We start from the raw sequence: 23,356 nt of genomic DNA, 5'->3' as shown, positions 1-23,356 counted from the left end.
GTTACCAATGAAATCCATGTGAAAACATTATCCTTGTTCTTAGAGTAAGCAGCCCCAAACTACTCAGTTGCATGACCTTTCTAACATATCTCCAAAATACTAACAATTATGTCAAGATAGAAAGTTAACAATGAACCCCTGAAAAGTCACTGGTACTGTACTACCACACCCTTTAGAGCAATTTTTTAATAAGATCCACTTAGTTGGAAACTCATTTAAGTTGATTTTAGCTTATGGTTAAATAAACACAGGGACTAAACACTGAACAAGTATTTCCAATGTGAAACTTCAGCGAGTAAGTAGTAATCACTTAGGAGATCCTTAACAGTCATCAATTAACTCAGTCCTATTTATCATACCTGATGAAATAAAATGTTCTGGTATTCATTTATATTCCCCTGTTTGAAATTCTTAGGAATAACTATAGTTTGGGGTTTATATCCCATTAGGAATGAATTATAATTTTATTTCTGTGAAAGTACAGTTATTTATATAAGTAACTTGATTCATTAATTTCATTATTTAAGTTAATGTATGTTTGAAGACCTGTATTTGAGATAAGATTTACTTTAGAGCAGTGATTGATGTTGAGAAAACAGTTACTCTTTAATGACTGCAGCATATTTATGTTTTTAAAAATGGACAGTTGTTTGACAATATTATCACTGACTGTTTGTCGCTTCTCCTAATGATGAAGTGACATTTTTGTGTGTGCATTCCCATTTTAATTCTGTAATTCAGAATCCTCTAGTGAAGACTTTTCAATGGAAGCTAGAGCTTTTATGTTTAGAGCTCCCTCTTGATGTCCATCCAGAGGTAACTAACTCTGTGTTTCTTCCTCTTTCTCTTCTTGTCCATGAAAAGAAACTATCGAGAACAGAGGTATGTAATAAAAATAATGTGAACATAAAACTGAAAGGTTTGACTCATATTAGCATTGCTGGAATTCATACATGCGATTATAATTAAGTTCACTTTGTTTTTATGCTGTAATGATCATACACTAATCTTGATTTTTCATTATCTTGAGATAATTTTAATGATGGTGCCATGAAATATAGTAATTTAAAATAGATCTGTCATTTAATTTTAATGGTTCTTTTATCCAACGATACTACAATTACTGGAGAGTCTTGCTTATTTTTTAATAGTAATATATATAGAAATTGATTTTTTCCATCTAAAACATACTTCCTCTATGGTAAGGTGTCCCATTTGTTTACATTAATGTTAGCTTTTCTTCATGTTTGTAACACTCTTATTGCCTAATACTTTCTGAGGGAATTTGTTACTGTTTTTATATTAATAATATCCATTCATAAGTGACAAAGTTTATTTGGGCAGTGTTGCTGTTGGGAATGTTCTAGCATTTGTTGAGCCTGTTTATCTCTGCATAAGGAATTTTTTTGTATTGATTAGGTAACTGCACATTTAGTTAAAGAACGAATTTGCATAGTTGGAATAATAAAAATGTCTATATTCTTGAGAAAGTCAGACACCCTCTATAGCATAACCTTAAAAATCTGTGCTTAACCAACAGCATAAAAACAGATACAAAACATTCATGTTGTTCTATAACAATTACCTATTTTATCTGAATCTAAATTAGCACATAATATTGAAATTCACTCTTCACTTTTCACACTTAAAAAGTTACTAGTGCTGTTAGCTATTGATATAAAATATTAAAATATTGTCCTGGAAACTGATAACCTAGACCAGGTCTTACACATGATATAGTTCTATACTCATGGTGTTTATGCAGATTCCTATTTACTTAACCTTTTCCATTGTTGAGTTGCATGCTTGTGACAGGTTATGAATAAGGTGTATAAATGTGGTAATTTGTCATGCTCCATCACAACTTTCATTTTTTTTCACAAATCAAAAATTTAACCTTACTCTTTTTTAAATAAATTAAAATTCCCATAAGGCTTTAACCGTAAGTATCTGTAGAATCTGTATAAATACATGGTGCCCATGGGTTACCATTCGAAATCCTGGTCAGTTTGTATAGACAATAGAAAATATTGACCTTTCCCTGGAGTGACTAACTCATCATTAATGGAAAAAGTAAAACTGGGACAAAATTACAATTTAAGAACAATCAGATTTCTTCGTGACATGTTTTAAACTCTTGTGTCCAAAAGCGCTTGAATAGAGCAGGAGCCGCCGTTTAGGCTTTCTGTTGAGTAGAGGTTGACTGATCGCATTAGAAATCTAAGTTTGCTGAGTTTCTTTAGTGGAAAATAGAATTAGGCAAATAAGATTAAAAAGTTAATGATTCAGCTTCATTTCCACAGGAACTAAGGCTATAATGTAATTTAATATTGCTGAATATATGAAAACAAAAGTGAAATGTCTCATATGTAACATAAGCAAAACTAACACAGTACTCTAAGATGTGTTCTCATTAGGGATTCTGTCCAGAATAAGGGAATTGCCTACACTTTAGAAAAATGATTAATATTGAAAAGTATGCACAAATTTCTTGTGCTAACTCAATATGTAGAGAGATATAGTTAAGAACATTTTCACATGAAGAATCTCCTTTATGTGCCTGATATAATTTCATGTCTCCTGGTGTTACTGAGTCATCATTTCATTGATCTGGCTACTCTTTTGGAATCTAGTCAATCATATTTTGAGAGTTGTCACATCTTCAGCGGATATTTATTTTATATATTTTGATATATGTCAACACAACCCTTTTTTGTCCTTGCCCATAACTAATGAATATCAGGTTTGTACAGTAGGTCTCAAAGTGGAGAAATAGCAAAGAATAGACTTTAGATAGGAAGTTGTGAATGTATAAGTGTTTTCTAAATGATTTTCCTTTTCGAGAATACTTGCTAGTGATTATAGACGAAGTGGTAAGGCCAGCAGACCAAAGCATGCATTAAAAAATGTTCAATCTTATAAAAATATCAATAGACATTAAAGTAAATATCTTCCCAATTCCAAAATATACCAGGAAGTAAAATTAAGAATTTTGAGTTGTTATTGCTTTTAAATTAGGTTGTTCTTTGAGGTTCCATGGTAGGGAGACCAATCCACAAGGAATCAGAAATCTATTAGTATGTGGTATTGGAAAATCAAACTTTCCTCAACTCTGAAATCAAGTAAGGTTCTTTGTAATTTGTAAAGCATTATGGTGACGGGAAGTTACTAGCATGTGATCTTGGAAGACAGTGTTTCTCTGATCTTTGAATGAAAGAGGTGAATGTAGTTCTTTTCAAGGAGGAGGGCAGCATTCATTGACATGAGTGAGGCTCACACATACTGGTTGAGGTGGTGAAAATGTTGGTGAATGTAAACTTTTGCTTTGACACTAAATATAAGACATAATAAGTGTAATAGCCAGTTATCAGATTCCTAATACTGTTATAATGGCTCAGAAGTGCCAAACTGGGCATAACTTTCCAATTCCTGGAGAGGACAGGCAAGTAATTCTGTGACTGAATTTGATAACCAGATACATCTTCTCTCCTGAGCATGGGTCCTCAAGGTTTTCAGTATAGAGAAGGATTATATTCTATGTTTTCTTGCAAGTTTGACAAAAAGATGTGAAGCAGACCCATTTTTTTCTTTTTGTTCGCAAACTTCGTAATAAAAAGAAACTGGAAGCTCCATTCTGGGGCATAGTGAAGGTAGAACTCCACATATGTACAGCATCAGTTTAAATCTGCCAGTGTCTTATGATGGGCAGAATTGTGGAACAAAGGAGCCATAGCCGTAGACATTAGGTAATTAGAATGATGGTTGTATTTATCCTTTTATTTAAAATATTCAGGAAAGAAAACTTCCCCAATTTTTTCAGTTGATGTTATTGTTGATATTATAGCACAATTGCTTTAGGACTTAGAAGCTATATGACTTTTAGTGAGAATTATAAGTGAATTTTAGTTTTTAGGGTAAGTTTGCAAATAGCAATAGAATAAGAAACATTAACTGAAGTTAGATACATAAAACATCCATATTTAGCTGAAATCTTATTTTCTTCCTTTGTCTGAGATGAACACACACCATTATGATTGATGAGAAATATAAAAAATAATTAGATTATATCTTTTTGATCTATGGTTTTACTTTACGCGGAATGCCCTCCCCTTCCCCATTTCTTTTCTTTCTCACCTGTTTTAGCCACTTTATTTTCTGCTTGTGAACTTCTCATCTTTTTTCCAAACCTTTCTTAGTTTGCTTTTCTATTATTATTATTTTGGTGATATTCCTGCATCTGTCAGTGTTACTTGGTACACATTATATACAGTATTTCTTAAAACAGTAAAGTAAAAATTTAATAAGAGACAGCCCAGATGCCAACAAAACATTGGAGAAATGCCTCCTTCAGCACTAAAGTTAAGAGTTGGTTAAATGGCTTTTTCCTCCAACATTTTAAGTATGCATAAGAATTATTAAGATAAATATAATTCAATTGATGCTTTTCGGAAAGATTAGACTTCTCTCATAGCAGGACTGTTTGCCTAAAGGTTTTGGGGTGATCAAGAAACAGTCTTACTGAATGTTTAAATTTAGAATGCTAACATAACAACTAGATGATTTATAATTATGAACACATTAAGAGTTGTCTTCTGAAGTGGAATAAGAATAAGCAAGCAATAAGCATAGTATTGTAGACCTGGAGAGAAATAATTGTATAAATTAGGTCCCCCAGAGTCATTAAGTTATAGGGGTTGTTCTTTACCTTAAAGAACAGGAAATATCTTCAAAAGAATGTTATTTAATGGGATGCATCAATTCAGAACACACAATGAAATGCCAAAGTTGTACAGAGAAGAAAAAGACAACGTGTAATTAATGTAGGAAGAGATACATTTTGAGAGGGAAAAAACTAGTTACATAAGTGTTTATTATATTTTGGCTATTGTTCACTAAAAAGCATACATGTCTAAAATATTTGCATATAATATGAGAAATATGAGGTAATTTTCCCATTATAAAATTTAGCACTAATCAGGCCACCTAATGTGGTGATCACTTTTAGTTTCCAAAATTTAATGAAATAAGACAGCACTCAAGATTTAGGAAGAAAGTCATAAAGATAATAAAGGACTGGAAAAAGAAGTTTGATTTAAAATTTTAAGAGGATCACTTAGTCAGTCATTTATGACCTTTCCCAACAAATGATGAAAAGTTATTTTATTTATCATGGGGGCTTGATATTATCTATTAAAGCAAGAAGAATTAGGTTTGTTATGATATGTAATTAATAATTGTAAAAAAGACAAATTTCTAGACAATGAAGGATGTTAAACATCATTATTATTATTATTATTATCATTTTGAGGTGGAGTCTCTCTGTTGCCCAAGCTGGGGTTCAGTGGCACGATTTCGGCTCACTGAAACCTCTGCCTCCCAGGTTCAAGCTATTCTCCTGCCTCAGCCTCTTGAGTAGCTGGGATTACAAGCGCGTGCCACCACACCTGGCTAATTTTTTTGTATTTTTCGTAGAGACAGGGTTTCACCATGTTGGTCAGGCTGGTCTCGAAATCCTGACCTCGTGATCCACCCACCTCGGCCTCCCAAAAACATTGTTCTTAAGAGATCTTTAATGAAATTCATAACCTAACACTGACATTTACCATGGGAAGAAAGTTACATGCCTTCCTCATGGAATTTTAAGGAAAAGCCAGTGAATTTCTATCTTTTGGAGACTTTGCAGTGTGATAGATAAGAATCTAATCTGTTCAACGTAATGAAAACAAGGTGGTGCCCCAAAAGTACATTGAACTGAAACTGATTGAAACCCACAGTTTATGATTATTTAGCATTTAGGGTGTTTGAGCACTGTGTAAAAAATGACCATGGACTTCAGAGAAGTTACATTGAAGGGATAATAAAACATGTTCAGTTAAAAACACAAAACAAAACTGGGCCCCATCCATTGGGAACGATAGTCCATCTACATCCTTAGTGTCAGCAAAGTGAGGCCTTGGTAATTGCCAGGATAAATGCCTGAAGGCCAGCCAGACCCATGTAAAGAGAAGGCAATTTGTGGGATAGAATACTGGGAATGGTCAAGTGTAGTTCAGAGCTCTTATATAATAGCTTGTCTTTATCTTTTATTTATTTTATTTATTTTTTGAGACAGAGTCTCACTCTGTTGCCCAGGCTGGAGTGCAATGGTGCGATCTCGGCTCACTGCAACGTCTGCCTCCCAAGTTCAAGCAATTCTTGTGCCTCAACCACCCAAGTAGCTGGGCTTACAGGTGTGCACCACCACACCCAGCTAATTTTTATATTTATTGTAGAGATGGAGTTTTACCATGTTGGCCAGGCTAGTGTCCAACTCCTGACCTCAACTGATCTACCCATCTTGGCCTCCCATAGTGCTAGGATTATAGGCATGAGCCACCATGCCCAGCCTGGTCTTTAATTGAGTTGAATTTGGTGAGGCACATCTCATCAGTTTATAAAGATTATCAGTAAAGATAGTAATGATAAATGGGATTTGTTAACCATAGAGGTTATTATTGGAAATGTGTTCATGGGATTCTTCTATAAATATTAATATAACACAAAAGGGAAATTTTCTCCCCAAGGCAAAAAATAGAACTCTGATTTTATTGACAGCTTTTTTTTTTCAGGCATTAATGGAATATTTTACTGATACAAGGTAAAATAGAAAATATTAATAAAGATCTCTTACAGGGGAAGATATAGCAGGTGTCATGTAACAGTCTAAATATGAGGTTTTGTATTTTTTTCCTATAAAATTAATGTTTTACATACTGGGGAAAAGAAAGGATAACTATTATGAGCTGAAGTCATTTATAGAATTAAAAATATTTTGGAGAAGTCATATCAAAAAGTTATAGGTGGAATTAATCCTACGTTACTAATTTCATGAAAAATTCTACTTTCTTTAGTAAACATAAAAGAGAGTAGATTAAATCACACAAGTTAAAATATATGCTTCATACTAATTGAAAAATCTTTCAGATTCACAGACATGTGTAACTAAATAGCATTAAAATAATATGAGAGTATTCAATCATTCAAGAGAATGAATGACCAAGTATTTTAAACATTTACAACAATATGGCAATAATTTAAGCAAGCAAACACCTGAAAATGGCATTTTGGGGGGATTAAATTCAGCATCAGCAAATAATCAAAATTATAATGGTAATTAAGGAGAAACCAAATAAGAAAAAGACAAGTTAGCAAATTTGTGCTTTTACTGGAGATTTAATTAAGCATAGCTTTGTTAAAAATTCTCAATTCAACACTAGTTTGTGTCACCTCCAACAATAGTACTGAATAGAAAAGAATCAAGTTTTTGATGCAGTTGGCTATTTGGGAGGCTACACCACTGACAAATGACCAGATTAGCTATTGCAGGAGGGTTAACTGGGGGCCTTATCTAAAAGTTTCTATCTGATTACCTTAGGAGAAGTAATAAAAATCTGTTCCAATCTTAGTTTATTGAAAATCAGATGATTTGGGTCAATAACAGTGCAAATTAAATACGTTTTCACTTGGGCACTACTACTACAGTAGAGATAGAGAACTAAGGTCACCCACCAGCTACCTATAAGTATGCTTCTATAGTCTCAACAAAAATTCAGTTATTTTTTTCAACCTTTTCTTGCTCTTGCTAGATTATCTTCCTTCACATATTCCACTGAACAGTTATAAAATTTCCTTTTTGATTTAACTTTGAATCTTTCCATTTCTTCATATTTCTATTAAATGAATAACGAAGCTCTAAGTTGAACATCAAACTCTAATAGTGATTTGTTTGGATTAAATTATATAATAGTTTAAAAATCAATCAGTTCTTTTAAGACCAAATCCAGGTTATATTATGTATGTTTAGAAATTATTAACAGTTTATTCACCACAAAGGAAAAAAAAAAGCTATGCTTAATCTGGGTAGGGACTATCTGTCCTAACACACCTTTGACATAATTGTTTTTTTAAAAAAAGACAAAAATGCACTTAACATTTTCAAGTATAATGAAATTACCATGAAAACACTCATATTTTCATATTTTTTCCCCAAAGCAAGGCTTTATTCATCCAAACGATAAAGACATTTGTAATTGCATTTCTGGCCTCTACAGTTAGAATGACTTTAACTTGTCTCATTTATTGATAATTTTATGTGTTGTGATAGATTTGATTCATGTAGATCATTATCCCTACCTCTCTTTTTTCCTGAAATAATATTTGTATATGTCTGTGTTCATGTGTGTGTCTTGTTTTCTGACTCTGAAATGTTTATTATGCCTTAGACAGTTACCCCAGGGAGATTATGTAAAAAAGCCTGGAGATGGTGACTCTTTTTATAGCGACATTCCTCCCGGAGTCAGCACAAACTCAGCATCTAGTTCTAAGAAGAGGTCTGCTTTTCTGTCGCATTTTCAGATTTCTACCTGTTCCATCACACATTATTCCATTAGTCAGAACATTTCATTATTTTGCAGCAGGTTTGATTACTTCTTCCTTCTTTCTTGAATGTTAAAAAATAGTATCCTTTGTTCTTTGATTACTCTACTTCAAAATGCCATATGCTCAGAACCACTCATTACACAAATCAGGCCACAAAACCTAAACAAAGCAAACCAACCAATAACTCTGATTCTATATAGAAACCTCAGGGTTTTTCAGTCTTGCTTTATATGGCTTAAGAAACTATACATAGTATTTAATAATATTTAAATGGTGAGCTTTATGTCATGTTTGGTAGTCAAAGAAAAAGGTTACTGTCATGCTTCAATAAAAGCAATTGTTAAATAAATTGGTAATTTAAGTGCTGCATTGAATATTTTTGAATTTTATATATATCAAAGCTAAGCACGCTGTGAAACAAAGATTGCTTCTCTGTGAATCATATATTTCAGTATTATGATTTTGCCTTTTTGGGGGATGATTACTTCTAGACTTTATAAGTTACAACTTAGTTGACAAATTAAGTGTGCTTAATTTTGCCTGAGTTTTTTAACAGTATAGGTGGGATTAATATTTATATGTCTTAGACACTGATGCTATATTCTTATTCTAGCATCTTAAGGTGTATGACACCTTTTAAAATTCTGCATGCTTTGTAACTGCTTAATCAAATAAATAAAAAGAAGAAATAAATAGTTGGCATGATTTAGGAAATGAGACCTATATTCATGTTGAAGGAAGCAAAAATATTCTTGTGGAAGAATTTATTTATTTAAAGTTGCCAATAAGAGTGTAATGGACAGGAAAAAAGGTTTGATAGCCCTGCTCATGCCTTTGGGCACATTAACTACTTTGCAGAGTGAAGGGGAAGTTGCTAGTTTATTGAGAGGAAACATGACCTGTTCCGGAGTTCTGTATAGAGTGGATCATCTGTAAATATTCTGTAATGTCTCTCAGTCTTTGTAAACGTTAATCAAGAAGGAGAATAGAAGGAATTAGTGAGACCTGGGAACTCTACTTTATGTGGAACTTTCTTAAGCATGAAGGATAGTTTTCACTTAGATAACGTAGCTTAAAGCAAAAGTAGAAACACTAGTTGTCGCCAAAGGAGTATGGTTCTACAGAAGAATATTTTTAAAAAGGTATTATTTTAATTTATGGAGGGCTTGTTGGCTAAGAGCAGAAGACTAGGGTTCTACTTGAATTCTCTAATACAAATATTTTCTTGATAGAATATTAAATTTTAAATTAAATAACATGGTAAATTAGTGGAGAAATTAATGGTTTCCAGCAGAATTTCTGTTGTTCTTTTGTACAAAATATGAGTCATTCTGTGAGTAGCAAATGATGTTGAGAAATTCCAACCTAGGGAATTCATATGGAATAGTTGTGCTGAGTTCCTTTTATTTTCAATCATCAGTAGAAAGCTTTTTTTTGAAATAGAAATTATTAACCATTAACCAGAATAATATGTGGAAAAGATTTTTAAGTATTTTTAAGATTTTTAGGTACTTTTCTAAAGTACCTATGAAAGAGTTTAAAATATCCATTTGAATAATTCCCAGATTTTAGAAAAATCTCAGTGGGTTATGATTCTTAAGCAGCTAGAAGTTGTTAAGACTTTACTCTGAAGTATATGTAGCTTGTTAAAATTCTTGTGTGGTACAAGGTAGGTGTGTAAATTTTGCTTCTTGTAGATAATTCATTTAAAGATGGTAGGGCACAAATAGCAGGTGGGCTCGATGGTACATGGGCTTTGTGAGAGGCACTGTCATGATAAACATCTGATTCAGTTCAGTTATTGAACAATTAGCCAACATGTACTACACTTTTTTGGACCATATTTGTGGAAAAAAAAATGCCAATTCTTAGAAAATAATTTTATTACTTAAGAAAATCTAAATAATGCTTTGATAAATGTTAACCAGGTTCACTTGAGCAAATCTTTATGTAATCTCTTGGAAGTCCATGTTCTCATAATATTTGAGTGGAAACCATTGCTTTACAATTAAGAAACATCTATGGTGGGACCCCATTATAACTCTGCTGCTGGGGTTATGCTGAAATACATAGTGAATTTGCTCTGTGGTTGCTGCGTTCTGGGGAATGTAAATTGGCTTGCATTGTGTCTTGATACTTTTCATTTATATACTACTGTAATGGGGTTCCATTGTATTTGACTTTTCTTAAATTGGATGTTGTGTAATTCTGCCTTCTTCATGAAGACTTTCATGTTCTCTTCATTCTTTCATTTCAGATTTTTTCTTTCTTGATTTATTTTATTTAATGCACAGTAATGCTTAGAAGTTTTGCTTACTGATCTCAAAACATTCATTTGGTTACATTTTTGAACAATTTATCAATATTTTCAATTTCAGGTCAAATGGGCTGTCTCATTCTTGGAGTGAAAGGATTCCAGACACAAAACATATTTCAGACATCTGTGAAAATGGGCGACCTCGAAGTAACTCTTGGCAAGGTAGAGGCTGGCATTCTGAATCCATCTGTCCACACAATCAAATTCTATATTCTGTGGCCCCTGGTTGTAAAGACTTTTTCATTTCTTGGAAGCTCTTTAGCTTTTCTCTCAACAGAGAGGAGAATATGTAGAATGAGAGCCTAGGTTTTATCTGGATGGGAAATGGTGGAATTCAGCGGCACCAGGACACTATACACTTTGTGAAATTTAATTTGAGAAAGCTGCACAGTGTGACAAACCCAGTGTTCCACAGTGGTGCTGCTTATAAATTACACTCACTTGAAATGCCTCGTAATTAGACATAGGGCAATCACTAATTTACATGGAAATCTAGCTCTAAACCATCTTTTTCAGGTAACCTGGGAGGCAACAAAAAGAAAATCAGAGGCAAAAGATTTAGACCTCGGTCTAATTCAACTGAGTAAGTCTGAACCTCTAATGAAAAAAAGGCACTCCAAGGTCCTGTGCAAATAGTGTCAAAAGTAAATTAAGCAGATAGTCAAAGAACTGTAAACCATGTCTTCGGTCTTGGTTTTATCTTTTAAATTCTTTTTTGCCCTTTAAAAATTAACCGTGGCTTTTCTCTTTTACATAGGCATCTCCGCAACTGCGCCCATACCAATATTCATTGATAGTGGGGGTCTCACCCTCGCTGCAGGCTTTTTCCTCCAGTCACCTGCCATTGTGGGGTCTTGGTTCTGTATGAAGGGAATTTGATAACATTCCTTTCTTATCATCATCTGGGATTCAACCATTTCAAAGGGTCACCCTTCCTCTCCCCAATACTCACACAGCCTGTAAGCATCAGGGAAAAATTCCCGTTTTACTAGAGCATGATACTGCTCACAATCTGAAACCACCACTATGAGGTCTTCATGGCTGCAATCTAAGCATTCTCTCAGACTTATGGAATAAGTTTCCCTTTTAAATTTTCTATCTGAGAAACATTTAAAAGGGCATTTTCCTAAACTTGCTCTTTAACTGAATCATTGTCACTAAATGTGACATTATCCATTTTAAATGATAGCCATGCATTTACTTTTTTTTTTTAAGGGGGATGGGTTTGGAAGTCACATTTAAAGTCATTTATAATGAAGTAAATAATGTACTTGTTTTGTTTGTTTCTCCACTTAAGAAAGTACAAGCAAAACAAAACCTCCTCTAATCTTTATCTCCCTTCATGGAATAAAACACATGCTTAGTATCCTTTTGGACTGAACTTGCCACCTGGATTTTTTTACCCATTCTATTTTATCCTTCCTAAAACTTGTTACTTATTTCTCACTGTAGTGATAGTTATTATTTCCAGGATCTCTATTGCTTCTTCACGCCTTAATACTTGGAAAGTCTGAATAGCAGGTATTTGTGAACTGCTTGTCAAAAACTTATGTTAGCTTTTCCATCATATACCCTGCCTTTTTCAGTCCAGGAATAATAACATTGCCCTGAAATTTGGACCTTCCACCTGAATGGTATTGTCTTGTAAGTGGCTTGTCAACATTTACTAGAGGATACTTTATAGACACAATAGACAATTTCAAGTGATACCATTGCATGGTCCAGAATGGCATCATAGAATTCCATCATAAATAACTAATGTGTTAGAGTTTATCTTATCCATTCCCAAAGCACTTGTATGCTTTAGGGCTCATTGTTGATAAACTCTTCTTGGAATGTTGTTTGGTTTGTTTTGCATGAGGTCACCTAGTAAGAGCTCCTTAACTTATCTTAGTTGCTCACAGGTGTACAGATAAAATTGCAAAATGTTCTTTAGAAGTTCCTTGTGTACTGTTTAGTGTTCTAACAGCATTTCCTATAACAAGGCTTCAAAAACTCCTAAGTTAAAAAAAAATCAGTATTATGTTAAAGCTATGAGCTTAGGACCGAAAGCACATTTGGTGTTTAACAATATTCGTACAATGTTTTCTAGAGCAGTTACTTATTTTTAAAAGTGTTATGTATAATTTCCACTCACATTGTGCGATTAAAATTGTAATACTGCAGATAGCCTTCGAGAAATCTTGCCTATGAGATAATTAAATTATAATATTTAATATGACATTATAATAGGTTCATCTTTGTGAGGGAGAAGTATTAAGGACTTCCTCAGATTTTTCAGACTTTTCTGATTTTGGTTACATGACTCATGTTAATTAAATGGATCCAAGTCTGTAAAGCTGACCACAATTCTCACATACCTTCTTGTACAGGAACTGTCTCTCTCTCTATACATACATATATACATATATATATATACACACACACACACACACGTATATATTTTCTTACAAGGATTCCTGATAGGTAGCATATCAAGAATTATGTATGCAAACTTTTAATACTTTCCATATTTAAGTAATCCCATTTGCTCCTGATAGTATAATACCATTTCTGTGACTACAGGAGGAACAAATTCACAACTATCGCTTATTTTTTCAAATAAGAGGTATTTCAGGTCCGTTACTCAAAATTCCCTTTAATACCTCATTATTCCAAAAGATGATGAAAAATTGGGACATGAATTAAAACATGCACCATAAATACATGTTCTGCTAATTAACAAAATAAAATGTCCTCATATATTGTATTGTTTTTCCAGTCAAAACTTTTGCATCTTCCTCATTGTTGTAAATGATATAAACAATTTTTTTGGCTTAGACTTTGTATTATATATTGTGTTTTTACAGGAGGGAGCCCCAAGCACCTGAGCCTGGGCACTCCCTCGCCCAGACAGTCCCATCCCAAGGCATAAGCCCAGGGGGCTCTGACAGCCCCCAGACAGGGAGTCTGGATCACAGGTCAGTCTCCACCTGCCCCTTCATTCTGGGCTGCCACTTAATCTCCTTCCAAGTCCTTTCCTTGGCTGAGAACAGGGTCATTTGATCTTTGAGCGAGCCCCCATGTTTGCTTGGAGGTGCTCCTGGTCCAGCCAGCACCAGCTAATTTTCCTTTGCTTTTCCATCCTGGAAAACACAAAGAGCTCCCCTATGCCATCTAACGCATTTTTTTTTGCATGTTGCGCTATATGCCAAGGCAAGCCACATAGGTAGATTTACTGCAATGTGATAACATCCCATCACTTCAGCCACCATGACCTTGAGATGTCAGGAAGCTCACCGTGAAGACATTTTCATGGCCAGATCCCCAGAAAGAACATAAAATTAAGAGTTCTTTTCAGTGAAGAACTCTATGGTGAAGTGACCACAGCCTTCTGAAATGCTCCCTGAAACAGGAAAAAGTCCGTCAAGTGCAAGTCAACCCATGTTGTTGTAGCATTCATGGAATAGCTGTGGCAGCAGTCCTTTGAGTTTCTAAGACTGTCAGTGAAAGGAACAAATGTCTCCTTCCGGAAGTGGCCGTCTGCCTGTGGGTGACTCACTTTGCTGTGTGGCTATGTTTCACCTGATTACAGCTGCATGGGCTTTTTCTACGGTTTTCCCCAGGCCAGAGCATTCACTAGCCTTCATTTGTGGCTGCACTTGGCTTTTTGACTTTTTCTTTTTTGTTGAGAGTCTCAGTGGAAATCTTTATGCAAGTTTTAACTGGCTATCTGTGAAAGCACAAGTTGGCAATGATTGTGGCTAAAGGCAAAACTAGTGTGAGTTGTTTCTGAGTCAGGAGATACTATCTTACCAAAAATGGTTTTATAAGCAGAAAAAGCAACTGAACCCTTCTTTCAGAAGGGAATTTCACAATGCTATTTTGTATAGTACCTCGATTGAGGGAAAGGGCTGTGGAAAAAATAATCTGATATTTTTATGTAATTGGAAATGTAGTCTTCCATATTTATGAACAGCTCAATAACTAAATATGGGGGAAAGAAGCAAAATGTAACCAAAAATAAATAATATATTTTATAATTTCCCCTGGTTTGTTTACAAATAACTTATGTTTTATAGAGCTTGAATCTTTATTGTCTATAGTATCTCTAGAAGTTACTTTTTAAATGAAGAAAAGAAAAAAAGAAAACGTCCAAATTCTTCCAATATGGAATTTGTTAAATCTACATTATTTCACAAGGGCAGACTCTGAAGGGGATGTATTTTTGCTTGGCTACCAGGGTAAAAATCAAAGGAAACTCTGGGGAAAACCAACAACTTAGACCTCCCTACAATTTTATTACCTTTAAAATTTGCACAGTAATTCTGATGGAAACATTGCCAGATCCATCAGGGAAATGCTAAGTAAGTTCATTATTATTCTCTGGCAGTCATTCACACAATTCATGGTCAGACACTTGGAAGGCAACCTCTGAGGGTTGGTTCCTAATGGAAACATGAGCACTTTATTTTGGAGTGCACAAAGAAGAGGAAGGAACACTGCAGCTGCAACTGAATTACCAAATCCAGCTTCAAGATCATGGAGGCCTATTTAGACCACACTTAATGCGCATTGAGGCTCCGGGATCAAAAGAGTGGGACCGTATCTGCTCCTTACAGAGCCAACTGGAACATACTTTCATGTTGACTCCAGCTTGGGATCCTCTATAGGGAGTAAGACAGTGGTCATGTAAAAGCCTTCTTATATTGGAAAGAGAACTTTGTTCCTTTTAATTGTTCTTAGGGTGTTGTATGCCCAAATCCCAGATTGGAATTGCAGCCATCTGAATATTTTCAAAAAGCATCATTGTCATTTAAAAACCAAAGAGCCAAATGAGAGGTGGCCTGGAAAAAGCCACTTTGGAGGTGGGTGAATGGGACTGCTGACTGTACTGTGATTGAAAGGGAGCTTCTAATTCACTTTGGGAAGCCACTGGAAAAGGCTTTCCCAGAAATGTTGAATACATTGTAGAATGCCTTGATTGAGCCTTGTTGTAGCTAAGATTATTCTCATGTCATTGTATAGACTGCCTCATAATCACCCAACATCCATTCTGGTTTATTTGCCATGGTCACTTGCATTTGGAGGGTGAAGACATCCTTGCTAAGCTTGTGCTGTGTATTTTCAGATTTTCTATCTTGTTCTGCTTTCTTTGTTCCTTCCATTGCTTTCTGCAGGTATTTAAACCCATGGTTCAAAAGAGACTATAATGTAGCTAAGTGGGTAGAAGATGTGAATAAAAACACTGAAGGACCATACTTTAGGTATTTTATAAATTAATTTTTATATCCTTCTCAAACTCTCCCAGCACATACAAATACTGTAGTGTGACTGGCTCTCTATCTTGTATCTCCCAATACAAGTTCCTATAGGTGGAAAGGGGTCCTTGTTTATTTGCTGCCTTTTGACTCTGTTTTTGCTTCGTGAGCAAGTCTGGTTCTTTTCTGAATGTTTCAAATAAAGCCATTTGAGAGGGTTGCCATTTAGTGCATGTCCCTATCACCATCTTAAGCTTTTTAGTAGCTTTCTCTTCATTTTATGCTATGTAGTATTCTATGGGCATGAAACATACTTTCCACTAATAAAGAAGCACTATTAACCTGAACAATTTAGTTTCTAGAATCTAGCAGTTTCATAATGCATTTTTCCTACTTACTGCCTAAGAGTGCATAGTGTATACAAAAATTCAAGGAAAAACGTATAAAGAAACTAAGTGAAATGTGATGGGATTTTACTTGGATAGAAACAATGATTTGGTCTAACTGGAAAATTACTGAGACAACATTGACCCCATGGGAGTATGTGGAATGAGTTTAGGTTTTATTTGTTCAGTATAACCATTTCCTACCAGAGAAAGGCTGTGCTGAGAAGTGTTTTACAGATTCTCAACAAAGCATGTAAGGAATTTTTTATGCTAATAAAAATGTTGTCATATAATACTTCAAATAGAACAGGAAGCAGCTGGAAATATATTCTTGACTCACAAAATAGAAGAATATCGCTACATTTTAGAAACTATCAAATTTACTGAATTCACTGCAGTTCTGTGTGACATTTACAGGTCAGAAAGAATTTCCAAGAGTTCTTAATGGCATTTTTCACCCTTTCTAATAAAGTGATTTCCTAGAGGTAAATGTCCACTTTATATCTGACTACTTTGTGGACAACTAAGGTAAAGGAGAAATATGTACTCAATTACTACCTCTTCAGAACACAATTTTACAATAAACTTTCATGTTACTGATTGCCATGTCTTGGGTCAACATTGAACAGATATCAAAATATGTATGTGTTTTTAACTCTCAGCACCCGTATAAGGTGGACTCTCTCTTCCAGTGTACCATTTAGTTTAGTTATGTACAGTTTGAGAAAATGATTAGACCTACCTGCCTTTTAATTCGATCCATAACATTTGCATATGCCCCAAGGAAAGCATAACTCCTGCCTGCTCATAAAAATATATCCTGCTTTTATACCCCATCTTTCCCTCCTGCCCTGCCCCTCTGCTTGTCCCACACTTTCCCACACTGAACCTCATACACATACACTCACATTCAAACATCCCACCCTCATCTGTAGCTCCCAAGATGGCCACCATCAGGAAGACAGGTAAGATGATTTTGACTGTTATTTGGAATCTTGGCTCACCTGCAGTCCTATTTCTCCTTTCTATTTTCCTCAGGCTTGTGGGCAGATTGTAATTTGTACCAGCCATGGATCCAAAACAGAATGACTTTGGTCCTATATGGGTTAGAGTTTTTATTCCCAAATGGATTTAGCATTTTTGCAGCAATAATTTGTGAAATGGTACCCCGGAAGAGTTGATTCACCTCCCCTGGGTGAACTGAGTAGTTTATGTGGCTCTCAGAGAAAGAGGTCACATTTCTTAAAATCAGCACCCAGGTCTGCCCAGAAGCTGCATGACTAAATGCAATTTGGATGGGGAAATGCTTTAGCACCCCTGATTGCACGTGCAAAACTGCAAGGACAATTTTAGAGGGTTCCTTTATTTTCTATTCTAATATGAGATGTTGATTCCTACAGTAGATAGTGAAATTAAGAATTGTTAAAAATCATATTTATGTTTAAAGGTTAAAGTTCTGTGGACAGTTACAATTTAACTGTCATTTTTGGTTTAATACAGGTGATAAGATTTGAAAGTCAATACAGCATTTCTGTGGTGGTGGTAAATAATTGAGATGGCCCAGAACGTTTAACACAGTGATTCTAATGCAAGGGACAATTTCATCCACTCTCTGTCCAAGCCAAGCCTCACATAGGAGCCCCAAAGTGCATCCACACCTTGGCTTGTGCCTTGCCAACGCTATGCTTAGGCTCCGATCTGCTTCATCTGTGGTCAGGTCATTCAGGATTACCCTTCCTGTCAAAATCACCAGTGAGGGCAAAAGTTACCTTATTGTTTTTTGTAGAGATGTGATCTCACCATGTTGCTCAAGCTGGTCTCAAACTCCTGGGCTCAAGCAATCCACCTGCCTCAGCCTCTCAGAGTGCTGGGATTACAGCCATGTGGTGTTGGCTTTGTGGCATCCTTATCAAAATGCAATCTGCAGCAAACTGGTTCAAAATATAGTCCAGCATTTAAAATATAGTAGCCACACTGCTAGGGAGAACAAGACAAATGCCTAAATAGATATTGAGTGATGAGAGTGCCTCTGCTGTGCCCCCTTATCCAGTTTCGATATGACAGTGGTTGCTCAGATTGTTCTCTGCATGAATTCGGGCCACCAGGAAGAAGCAAGTGAGATCAGGACAAGTGCATTATCTTGCCACACCCAGATCCTGGATGCAGTTCTGTTATAAGCTCTCAGAAGGTATCCTTACTCTTGGGTATTATCCCGTTGATTACTTACTTCATCAGGGTTTTCAAGTCCACTTCCATGATTCTATGGAATTTTTGGTGACTCTGAAAGAAAATGAATAATTACAACTATCGTGTATCAAGTGCCTACGATATACCTTTATTCCTCACATCCTAAGGTGTAGGCATTCTTATTACCTTTCTGTAGATAGAGGAAACTGAGGTACAAAGAATAATTCAAGGTGGCACAGCTAGTAAGTGTCAGAACCAAAACTAGAGCCTGGCTCTAGATCCAAAATCTGTACCTTTTCCATTTCACTTTAATTAAAAGTAGCAGAGTGGATACTGATGACTTGAATCGTCCCATACTACACTTAACAAATTCTCCTGGATCTAGGCCGGGCATGATGGCTCACGCCTATAATCCCGGCACTTTGGGAGGCCGAGGTGGGTGGATCATGAGGTCAGGAGATTGAGACCATCCTGGCCAACAGGGTAAAACCCCATCTCTACTAAAAATACAAAAATTAGCTGGGTGTGGTGGTGCCCGCTTGTAATCCCAGCTACTTGGGAGGCTGAGGCAGGAGAATTGCTTGAACCTGGGAGGCAGAGGTTGTAGTGAGCTGAGATCACACCACTGTACTTCAGCCTGGCAACAGAGTGAGACTCCATCTCAAAAAAAGAAATAAATAGGCCGGGCGCAGTGGCTCAAGCCTGTAATCCCAGCACTTTGGGAGGCCGAGACGGGCGGATCACGAGGTCAGGAGTTCGAGACCATCCTGGCTAACATGGTGAAACCCCGTCTCTACTAAAAAATACAAAAAGCTAGCCGGGCGAGGTGGCGGGCGCCTGTAGTCCCAGCTACTCGGGAGGCTGAGGCAGGAGAATGGCGTAAACCCGGGAGGCGGAGCTTGCAGTGAGCTGAGATCTGGCCACTGCACTCCAGCCTGGGCAACAGAGCGAGACTCTGTCTCAAAAAATAAATAAATAAATAAATAAAAATTAAAATAACAAATTTTCCTGGATCAACCTACTATAAAACTCACATATGAACACAAGTGAATAAGAGTTGGACTTGTGTCCCTCTCCACTGGCCTGGGTTTTAGCCTGTCCTTGGGTGCAGAACTGAACTGAGGTTGGCCTTACAGGCATATATACAGAAGGTAATCGCAGGAAGTTTGATGTAGCCCCAAGAGGCACCACAATCCACTGGCACACAAACATACTTTTATTGTGTAATTCTAATAGAGTATCCATTATGGTAATTATCATTTTTTAAAATACAGTAATGGACTGGGCGGGGTGATTTATGCCTATAATCCTAGCACTTTGGAGGCTGAGGTGGGTGGATCATTTGAGGTCAGGAGTTTGAGACCAGCCTGTCCAACATGGTGAGACCCTGTCTCTACTAAAAATACAAAAATTACCCAAGCGTGGTGGCACACTCCTATAGTCCCAGCTACTCAGGAGACTGACGCAGGAGAATCACTCCAACCCGGGAGGCAGAGGCTGCGATGAGCGGAGATCACACCAACTACATTTCAAACTGGTTGACAGAGTGAGACTCCGTCTCAAAAAATAAAATAAAATAAAATGCAGTAATAATAATGGTTGACTTGTATCCAGTGATGCACTTTACTTTTTAAGTGAATGAGCTGTGCTGGTGCCTGGCTTTAGGTGAAAGCCAGGCTGGAACTGCCAGGCAAGTAGTCAATCAAGGTCAGAAAAGAGCCTGGAGATAATTTTGAAGAAATGTCTTCCTTAGACATTTGTGAGACATTGTGAGTTTATTTTCCCTAAAGTGTTTTACCCTATCGTGGCGTCTAGTCCTGTTTTGACTCCTGCTCTGATGCTCTCCATCCCCCCAAGGATAATCACTTTTATGCTGCCACATACCACCCAGCCTCCAGGACCCTTTCCCCTGCTAAAACTTTCCTGCTGGGCTTCTCTTCCCCTCGGGGTCCAAGATGCCAATTAACAAGCATGTTATTATTCTTTACTTCTGTTTTGACTCCTGCTCTGGTGCTCTCATCCCCCCAAGATAATCACTTTTATACCCGCCTCCAGGACCCTTTCCCCTGCTAAAACTTTCCTGCTCAGCTTCTCTCCTTCCCCTCAGGGTCCGAGGTGTCAATTAACTAGCGTGTTATTTTAAGAAGAAGTATATGTGCAATTTCTTTGGGGTTCTGGAGAAAATCTCCTGTTTTTGTTCTAACTTAATTGGCTTTGCCCATAGGAAGATATTTGAGGGGAAGACTGGACCTTCAGCACCCCTCATTGGAATGGCTTTGTACATGTACCAGGCTGGCCATTTGGACCCATGGCCAAACATTCCAGCTTTAAGCTGGAATGACTGTGAAGCTAAAAGCTAATAGCTAATGATGTGGACACACATGCTGCAGCAGATTAAAAAGATGCCTCGTTTTGCATGATCCCCTAAAGTAAACAAGATTTAATTATTTGTTTGTGTACCTTACTAGCTTTCCTAAACTTGGATATTTTATCAGTAGTGATTAGGCTAAAAAGCTGATGCCAGGTTAACAGTCCTCATTTTAGAAAGATGCATTTAAATATCTAAATGCAGAAGTTTGCCATCATCTTATATGTACCAAATTTGTTTCTTAAAGATCATAGTCCTATTTAAAGTGTTTTTCTAAAATAAAAAAATTAATTTCTCAATTAAAAAATATGAAGTAGTACGTTGCTTTAATAGAACTTTAGAGAATTTGAAGTACTAGTATTAGTTACACCCATCCACTCCGCAATGAAGAGCATTAACATAGGAGAAATCAAAGAGCTGCTGTGTTCTAAGCATTCAGGCAAAGGAGTGGTCCTAGCCATTTTTCAGAAATAGGAGTTACAGATTAAAAGTGAATTGTACCATTCTTCATTCTTCAAATCTATCAAGAATGTTCACTACTACTATCTTCGGGTGTGTAGAAAAAATTATTTTCAAACTTTAGCTTGAATTCAGTGTCCATAAAATGGAAATTAGTATGAAAACTATGGCAGAACCAGAGCAAAGGATAATGTATGCATGCAAACCAAAATTTAAAACAAGGGAGGAAAAAAGACACCTTTATGCTATTGAATGCAGCATAGGCAGTAGATCTTGACCTACCCAATGCTACCCCCACCCCTCCCAGCCAACAATCCCAGGCTGGGTCAGTCACAGCAGATGAGGTACATTCTACTGAAATAAATAATTCTGCTGTAATGTGGCAGTGTAACCAGTTCAGCAATGTGGGTTTTTACCACCTTGCACCAGGGATTAAGGAGCAGTGGATGTGTAGTGGTAACGTTTGTGAATGGAATAGGTACTACAGTTATCACATCTGTTTTTCATTGATATGTTATGAGTAGACATTTTTTACTCAGCTGTTTTTTTTTTTTTTCACTTTAAAGACAAGTTAGCAGTAGATATGGGCTTGTCTAGTATGTTCAGCTTAGTCACAAATTACCACTACACATGGAAAACCAATCAAGTACAGCATAATAAACCAACAGCTTACATAGAAATGCTGATGGTAGGGACTAATTAGACCGTTTTTGTATGTTCTCATCATACTTTGTTTGGCTGGAACTCTGCACTCCTTACTGCTTGCATGTTTACTAATTTATTAAAAGCCCTGTATTTGCCTTTGTTCCTTCACAACTAACACACTGGCCTCTGAATGCATGAGTGTTGTGTAAACTGGTGTGTGATTTAGCAACTAATAAATATATCAATTGTAATGGATTTTAAGATCTTAAGAGAAAATTGGAATTATTGTACTTAAACATTTTTACATTAAGTGGTAAAAATAAGGCACAATATTAATATTTTATACACGTAATTTACCATTATAAGCTCTTAGAATAATTTCATCCCTTCTCCATTTTAGCTTTTTATCTATTCTATAGGATACATTTTTAGTGGCTTGTAGTTTAAAAGTATCATTCTATGTATTAACATTTAAATAATCCATTGCAGTCATGAAATTAGGAAGATAAAATTGCAGCATTTCACTGTTGAGAATGACAGAATATCTTCCCAGTAGTTAAATCTTTGCAGTAGTGGCATATGAAAGTTAGAAGTCAGAGGGTTTGTTCTGAACCCACTTTTCAGATATTTGAAAAATGTTAGGCAATCACATGATGTTTATTTCATATTCTCAACATCTCAGGACTTTATCTCCTGCCAAGTCTCCTTCTTCATCAACTGGGTCTATTGCCTCCAGCAGAAAATACCCTTACCCAATGCCTCCACTTCCTGATGAGGAGAAGAAAGTGAACCGACAAAGTGCCAGGGTATGTGGAAACCTCTTCCATGTGCTGACATGCTCAGTCATTATCATTTATCTATGAGTTTATAAAAGAGAGAGCCATTTTTCCTCCCTTGTTCCTAAGAAAATGAAAAAATCAAACTTGAAAATAAGGAGATTCTTGGGACTTTTGGCTTCAGATTTATATTTGCAAATAGTTCAATCTACATTGATATAGTCTAGATACATTTTGTGTAATTAATTGCTCTATATTTATATATTATTATAGCTAATATATTAAAACCTTGAGTAAACAAAACACTGTATTTTTCTATATCACCTTTTACATTTTAATCACACTGCCACTCTGTCTCACAGCATTCCTGAAACATATCAGTATGTGGAATTCGAGATGCAGTAGAGTTTAGAGAGGCAGACTGGCCCTCAGAGACTTAAGTGAAAGATACAACCAAAGAATAATTACCGGCCAGGCGCGGTGGCTCACGCCTGTAATCCCAGCACTTTGGGAGGCCGAGGTGGGCGGATCACGAGGTCAGGAGATCGAGACCATCCTGG

The 23,356-nt window shown here is 36.2% G+C and overlaps 1 protein-coding gene across 5 annotated transcripts in view; it reads left to right on the top strand.

Annotated features, from left to right (window-relative positions):
• Window positions 1-23,356, top strand: part of ADAM22 (ADAM metallopeptidase domain 22) — a 260,142-nt gene that overhangs the window by 231,634 nt on the left and 5,152 nt on the right. For 2 of the 5 annotated variants that reach the window (XM_011961757.1, XM_011961756.1), the window contains 5 exons: window positions 865-882; window positions 8,262-8,369; window positions 10,797-10,897; window positions 11,252-11,318; window positions 22,703-22,826. In XM_011961757.1, coding sequence (XP_011817147.1) covers window positions 865-882; window positions 8,262-8,369; window positions 10,797-10,897; window positions 11,252-11,318; window positions 22,703-22,826 — 418 coding nt within the window. Of the gene's footprint in view, window positions 1-864; window positions 883-8,261; window positions 8,370-10,796; window positions 10,898-11,251; window positions 11,319-13,584; window positions 13,696-15,894; window positions 15,982-22,702; window positions 22,827-23,356 lie in introns of all 5 variants that reach the window. The other 3 variants (XM_011961755.1, XM_011961758.1, XM_011961759.1) reach the window with 3 other exon arrangements.

The sequence above is a fragment of the Colobus angolensis genome, unplaced genomic scaffold, assembly GCF_000951035.1.
Source record: "Colobus angolensis palliatus isolate OR3802 unplaced genomic scaffold, Cang.pa_1.0 Scaffold569, whole genome shotgun sequence".
Lineage (NCBI taxonomy): Eukaryota > Metazoa > Chordata > Mammalia > Primates > Cercopithecidae > Colobus > Colobus angolensis.
Note: the sequence above shows the minus strand (reverse complement) of the source record. Positions and strands in the feature narration are given on the sequence as shown.